Source organism: Pyrus communis, chromosome 11 (genome assembly GCF_963583255.1).
Source record: "Pyrus communis chromosome 11, drPyrComm1.1, whole genome shotgun sequence".
Classification (NCBI taxonomy): Eukaryota; Viridiplantae; Streptophyta; class Magnoliopsida; order Rosales; family Rosaceae; genus Pyrus; species Pyrus communis.
The window spans coordinates 862308-869601 of NC_084813.1; the positions used below are offsets into that span (position 1 = coordinate 862308).

General features: G+C 49.1%; 1 protein-coding gene across 1 annotated transcript; it reads right to left on the bottom strand.

The window, feature by feature from the left end:
* Positions 1–452: 452 nt before the first annotated feature.
* LOC137707680 (uncharacterized) lies at positions 453–3980 on the bottom strand. The gene is made up of 4 exons (XM_068446586.1): positions 3514–3980; positions 1542–2169; positions 693–1391; positions 453–458 (listed from the first exon to the last, which is right to left on the bottom strand). Exons 1-4 carry the CDS (start codon positions 3978–3980, stop codon positions 453–455), a joined length of 1800 nt encoding a protein of 599 aa, XP_068302687.1.
* Positions 3981–7294: the final 3314 nt, after the last annotated feature.

The following is a 7294-nucleotide window of genomic DNA, read 5'->3' on the forward strand; positions in this document are numbered from 1 at the left end:
TCTTCGAGCGAGCCTTGCAGGCCGAGGATGACTTGAAGGTGGCCAAGGTCGCGCATGAGGCCGGCCGAGTGGAGATGGAGGCAATCAAGGCGAAGAAAGCCAAGCTGTCCGAGTTCGATCGTCAGATCTCTGACCTCCACCGTCAGATTTCTGACCTTCAACGGCAAAGGTCGGCCGCTGCTTCTGAGCTTGAGAAGGACTTTGAGGCCAACAAGACTCGGCTAACGGCCTTCGCTGCCGGTGCACGGCGTATCCAGCAACTGCAATGTAACAAGAAGACCCGGCAGGCTGAGATAATTTTGAGCGAAGCCAAGTGGCTGGAGCTAAAAGCTGCCCTCGAGACCTTCCTCCCATCGACCCCTTAGGACCCTATCATTGTATTAGTATTTGTTCTTCTTGTAATGACTTTTGTTATTAATACAATGGTCGTTTTGCAATTAATACAATGTTTTTCACTCCTGCATTTCCCATGTAATTGGATAGTACTTCTTTAAAAACTTTCCATTAATCGGTAATTTATGAACTGAACCCGTCCGATCTCTTAGATGATATGCCCCATTGCCGAGGACTTTGTGAACGATGAATGGCCCTTCCCAATTCGGCGACCACTTCCCAAATCTGGGGTCTTTAATCCCGATAGGCAACACAGTTTGCCAAACCAATTCACCTTCGCCGAACGTTTTTTGTCTTACACGCTGGTTATACACTCGCTCGGCAATTTTCTTTTGCGCTACCAATAAGTTACCCGCGTCGATTCGACTTTCTTCTAAATCTTCTAATTCCTGCCGCATCGCTTGACAATACTCAATACTGAACAAATCGCTCTGCTCGATTACTCGTAACGAGCTTATACTTAACTCGACCGGTAACATAGCGTCGTGTCCATAAGTTAACGCGTAAGGGGTGGTTCCAGTAGCCGACCGAGGTGAGGTTCGGTATGCCCATAATGCTTCATTCAACCTCAAATGCCACAAACCAGGTTTCTCTTTTACCATTTTTTCAAGGATGCCAATCAACACTTTATTGCTTGCCTCGGCCTGCCCGTTTGCCTGTGGGTAGTACGGCGTAGATTGTTCGAGTCGGATGTTCAAACTTGCCGCGTACTCCCTAAACCTATCGGCCGTGAATATAGTGCCATTATCAGTTATGATCGTTTCTGGCACGCCGAATCTGGTCACAATATTTTCTTCTACGAAATCGCATACTTCCTTGGCCGTTAATTCGGCGTATGATCTTGCCTCGACCCACTTAGTGAAATAGTCAGTTGCTACCATTATCCACGCGTGTTTTGCTGCCCCCGATGATGGCGTGATTTTGCCAATTACGTCCATTGCCCAACCTCTGAATGGCCATGGTTTAGTAACCGAGTGTAGTAATTCGGCCGGGGCTCTCTGCACATGTCCATGAATTTGGCATGGTACGCATCTTCGTGCATATTCGATACAATCTTTTAATATACTGGGCCAAAAATAACCGTGTCGTCGAAGCAGCCAGCGCATCTTTCGTCCAGACTGGTGTGCCCCACAAATACCTTCATGTACCTCGGCCATTGCTTGGTCGGCCTCATGTGGGTCGAGGCACAATAGTAGTAATCCGTCCTCGCCTTTGCGGTACAACTCATTTTGGTACGACACGTAGTTTGTGGCAAGGACCTTCGTTCTCCTATCGTGTTTCCCGTTGGGATTATCGAGGTATCGTAACATCGTCTTTCTCCAATCATCTGGTTCTACCTCGACAGCACAAACTTCCACGGGGTCACCTCGTTCTAGTAGGGATGGGAGTGACATTACTCTAGTACGTATTACATGTGTGCGCTGGAAGTTTTGCCGATCGATCAAGGCCGGGTACGATTGCAGGCCTGTGGCTGCGATTCGGCCGAGCTTGCCCCCCATGAGTTGTGCTCCGGAGGCGATCTGGGCGAGTTCATCGTCATCGGTATTGTGGGTTCGTGAAATATGTTCAAACGTGATCCGTTCGAATGACTCGGCCAGGTAGGTGGCGACCATGTGATATGGCGCTAAAGTACAACTCATGCAACGAAAAATGCCGTTCAATTGGTTAATCACAAGTTCGGAATCACCGAGGACAAGAACACGAGAGGCCCGCAGATCGTGTAAAACGTGTAGGCCGATAATGAGGGCTTCATATTCAGCCTGATTATTCGTGCAGCTGAAATCCAACTTGAGAGAAAAATACCATCGGCAGTGGTCGGGCGACTGAATTGCAATGCCGACACCCGCCGAAGTCGAAGTGCTGGAGCTATCGAAATGCATAGTCCAATGGTTATCGCGTGTGGTGACGAAACCGATGTCGACGTCGCCCCCCTCAAAACCATAAGGGGATGGGTGTTGTGCCAGGAAATCGGCGAGGGCTTGCCCCTTGACGGCCTTTTGGGGTACATACTGAAGGCTAAACTCGGATAAGGCGAGTGTCCATTTCCCGATTCGGCCTTTGACAATAGGCCGAGTCAGCATGTAACGAATTACGTCGGTTTGGGCGATGACCTGCGTAACTGTGGGGAGCATGTAATGCCGAAGCTTGGATGCGGCGAAAAACAAAGCTAAGCAAAGTTTTTCGACGGGTGAATAATTGAGCTCTAGGGAATTCAAGTTTCGGCTAAGGTAAAAGATAGCTTGTTCGCGCCCGACATTATTATCTTGCGCGAGGAGACAACCAATGGATTCGGCGGCTGCCGAAATGTATAATTTAATGGGTTTGTTGCGACAAGGTGGAACGAGCACGGGTGGAGTAGAAAGGGCCACCTTCATTTGCGTAAACGCAGTTTGATGCTCTTCGCGCCATTCGAATCGGTCGGTTTCCTTCAGCTTAAGGAGCGTAGAACATGCTTTCATTTTACCGACCGAATTGGCGATGAAACGACGGAGGAAATTTATCTGCCCGAGTAACGACTGTAGCTGTTTCTTTGTCGTTGGAGGTGGGGCGCTGATGATGGCGCGGGCTTTATTCTCGTCGACCTCGATGCCGCGATGGTGCACCAAAAATCCTAGGAAATTACCGGCCGAAACACCGAAAGCACACTTGGCCGGGTTCATCTTAAGGTTGTTCTTGCGCATTCGAAGGAACGCTTGCCTCAGGTCGTCCAGGTGTGTTTGACGACGTTTGGACTTCACGACCACATCATCGATATAAACTTCGACGATTGTACCGATTAAGTCGTGGAAGATCATATTCATGGCTCGTTGATATGTGGCGCCGGCGTTCTTAAGGCCGAAAGGCATGACTACCCATTCGTAAGTACCAAGTGCCCCCGGGCAACGGAAAACCGTCTTGTGGACGTCAGCGTCGGCGATGAAAATCTGGTTGTAACCCGCATGACCGTCCATGAAAGATAATAGTTCATGATTAGCTGCGGCATCAATTAATAAATCTGAGATCGGCATTGTATATTCGTCCTTGGGAGTAGCCAGATTTATATTACGGAAATCGATGCAAATGCGAAGGGCACCATTTTTCTTTAACACGGGGACGACATTGGCCAACCATTCGACATACCGAGCGGTCCGAATAAACCCGGCTTTTAGAAGCCGAACTAATTCTTCCTTAATGCCGAGTTGCACTTCGTTCGAAAATCGGCGAGGAGGCTGTCGAAAAGGCTTACACCCTTCCTTGATGCGTAGCTCATGCTCCACAAGGTTTCGGTCGAGGCCTGGCATTTCATGATAGCTCCACGCGAAGTAATCTTTAAATTCATGGAGTAGCTCACGGAGTTCGACCTTCATGGCCGGGGGAAGTAACGCACTAATAAACAATGTTCGAGGGTCATCGGCCGTGCCTACGTTAACTTCTTCTAACGGGTCCTTGACTTGAGGCCGATGGTCTTCGAGTTCGGCCGGCGCAGCCTGAACTTTATCGAAAGTTAGAACGGGGCCGTCATCTGCTTCGGCCAGAAATTCGACCAAATTGATGCCAGAATGTGGTTGCTTGGTAATGGCGTACCAATGGGCCAGCAGACGTTCCATTGTAGATGAAACCGCGGCCTGACGCCGTTCTTGCGTGGTGTGCTCAATCATCGGCATTGATGTCCAAGTTCGCCAAACCAAGTCTCGCCGAATCCTGTTGGACAGTCTCGGCGCCGACGTCAATCACTTTTTGTACCGAAATTCTCGTCGGCCGCCCATCCTCGTTGAGGCCCTGGAGGGTGATGTAGTCGACGTGATCGTCATAATAGCGAGCCTGAATCATGTTGGTCTCAAATGGTTGATTATCAGCCGGATGGACTGTGACCGATTTGCCGTCCCAAAAGATGAGAACTTGGTATAGTGATGAAGGAATGCAACTGGTTTGGTGGATCCAGTCTCGGCCAAGTAATGCGTTATAGTCGGTCTTGGAATCAATTATGAAGAATGCCGTCATGTGTTGACGACCGGCAATGCTAACTTCCAAAGGTAGCACTCCTTTGGTTTGAGACTTGTCACCAACGAAGCTGCTCATAGTGATCCCTGACGGAATGAGTTCATTATCAGAACGGCGTAAAGCCTTCATGACAGATATTGGCATAATGTTGACTGTGGCTCCACAGTCGACAAACACTTTGGAAATAGGGAATCCTTCGATGTGAGCCGTGACGTACAACGGCTTCAGGTGTTGGAGATTAACCGAAGGGGAGCGAGGAAATAGCTCGGCCAAAGCCGCCTTAAGGTTGTCCGTGCTTCGGGTTTCTCGGTCGTCGTCGTTTGCGACGAAATCTACTTGTGTTGCCTCCTCGATGACCACGTCCCCATCCAAGAAATTCGACTGGGGGGCACTTGGTTGGAATTCGGCTGGTAGGACGTGGACCATACTGATCTCCATTTGTTCGAGGACCGAGGGACCCATTGGATCGTGGTCGTCGTCTTCTGCAGAACTAACCATAGCATCGGTCGCCGGAACATCCTCGATCAGACTTTTGAGTTCCTCGGTAAGAGCCGGTATCTGAGACGTGTTAACCACGTCGAGTGTGGTTTGGCTATTTTCCTCGACCATGTTGACTGCTGAAGACTTATGGTGGTCATTCGTTATTCGGGCTCGTTCTTCATAGGCAATACGGGCGTTCCTCGTGTCTAGATATGCATCCAACCGTGCTATCCGTTTTTCCTCGTCGGCCGTGAGGCCGAAGAGGGATACAGCCGAAAAAACTTCGAAATGATAGCGCAAATGCTGAAGGTCATCAAGCGAAAAAGGTAATTCAGAGGTGTCGATATCTGTATAGGGATCGACTTCAAAACCAAGTACCCGAGCCTCCCGTATATGTTGGAACCTTGCCTTAATCGCTGGGTCAGAGGTTTTCTGAATGATTTGCTCGGCGTCGGGGCAAGTGAGAGCTAGGCTGAGGGCTTCCTGACACGCCTTGGGTAGTCTGTACAAGTCATTGGCGGAGTATTTCTTATGAAACTCTCGCATGTATTCCAAGGATTCACCGAGGAATGGGGGGTGTAAGTTGCGCCGAATTTTAATAAACGGCTCGCGCGATGGTAACGGGGAAAGTTTTCTTTCGGCCTCTTGCGTGAAGTGTTCTAGCCGAGCTCTAGTTTCCCCAGGCCGGAGAAGGATCTTAATACGTTTCTCAGCCTCCTCAATGGTGGTTTCGAAACCAACATCCGCCACTTTCTTCCCTTCGGCTAACTCGGTCATGATAGTTGGGGTTGGCCGTTCGCTAATATCTTCCACGGCCTTTTTTGGTTGCCACTGGTTGGCCGGGCTGGCCTGCGCTTCTCGTCGCCGAGCCATGCAATCTATCCGTTGGCGGCGACGTTTTTGAGATTTAGATAACGCCGTATATAAGCCAGTCGGAGAATTGTAACTGTACCAGCGTTGATCCGATGTCCTTGGTGGTTTGAAAGTTTTGCGATCGGCTGGTGAGGCCGAACTATTAGCATTGCGCGAGTAATAATCCTCATTGTAGAAAGGTGCGTCGAAATCCAGACGCCGCCTGACCGAGGTCTGGTCTTTCGGCCGTACTTGTGGGCCGAGTCGATCAAACACTTGATGTCGTGGACTTAACCCTGTCGACGATGTTGTAGGGGCCGCGGGTGGTGTTGAAGATGTCTTCCTCCCAGGCTCAACTGGTGTTTTACAATGGCCACATAACACCTTTGATCCATGAGCCTCGTCGGAACTTGACCTTGTCATAGGCTCATCGGCGGGTGGCCCCGATTGTTCCGCTGGTGGTGCATTCGAAAAGATATCGAGCTGTAGTCTTGTGCGACCATTCCGTTTATGGACATGTTGCACTGGTACGTATTCGGCCTTCCCTTTGTTTTTAGGAAGGTGAGCATCCACCATACCAATCGTCGTCGAAGGGAAAGGATTAACATCGACCGCCATCTTTTCCGGAAATTTCAACTTTCCTTTTTCGATCCAGCTTTGAATTGTGTCCCGGAACACAACACAATTATTGGTTGCATGCTTATTAGAATTATGATACTTGCAGTATATCTTTCCTTTTAATTCATCGGCCTTAGGGATAGTATGTCCTGGCCGAAGCTTGATGATCTTTGCTGCCAATAACTGATCGAAAATTGCATCAGCTTTGGTGATATCAAAAGTGTATACTTTTGATGACTTGCCCGTTTCCTCGGCGGTCAAACGGGTTTTGGCGTCTTTGGTATTTACTTGCGCCAAAACCTTGCAAACATAAGGTTTGTCTATTATTATCTCGGCCGTGTCCACACTAACATACTGAGGGTCTTCACTTTCGGCCGATGCATAGCTCACCGTGGGGTTCTTATACAACGTCCCCCGGGATGGTGACTTCGATATCTTTTCTTCTCGGAGCAGATAATCATATTGTTCGACATGTTCAGCAAGTTCGTACATATCCCGAATATTTGCCCCCAGAAACTTCTTTTTGTACTCCACGTCTAATCCGTTAAGGGCGATCCTGACGAACTCCACTTCGGGGAGTGGTACTCGGCACCAATTCCTGGCCGACTTAAACCTTGTTAAGTACTCCATTGGAGACTCGTCGGATGCTTGAGCCATCCTGGCCAAGGATGATACGGATATCTCCATCCCTGGCCGATAGAATTGTTCATGGAATTTTTCGACCAACTCTTCCCAACTCTGCACAGAATTGGGTGGAAGATTAATGTACCAGGCGAAAGCTGAACCTGTCAGTGAAAAATTAAACAAACGTAGTTTGTAGAAGTCGCTATTGACGTCTCCACACTGCGCTGTGAACCGAGCCACATGTTCTAACGAGGATAAAGACGACTCCCCGGCAAAGAGGCTGAAATCAGGGATCTTAAATCCTCGTGGGTATTCAAACCTTTCTACATAAGCCGGGTATGGATGA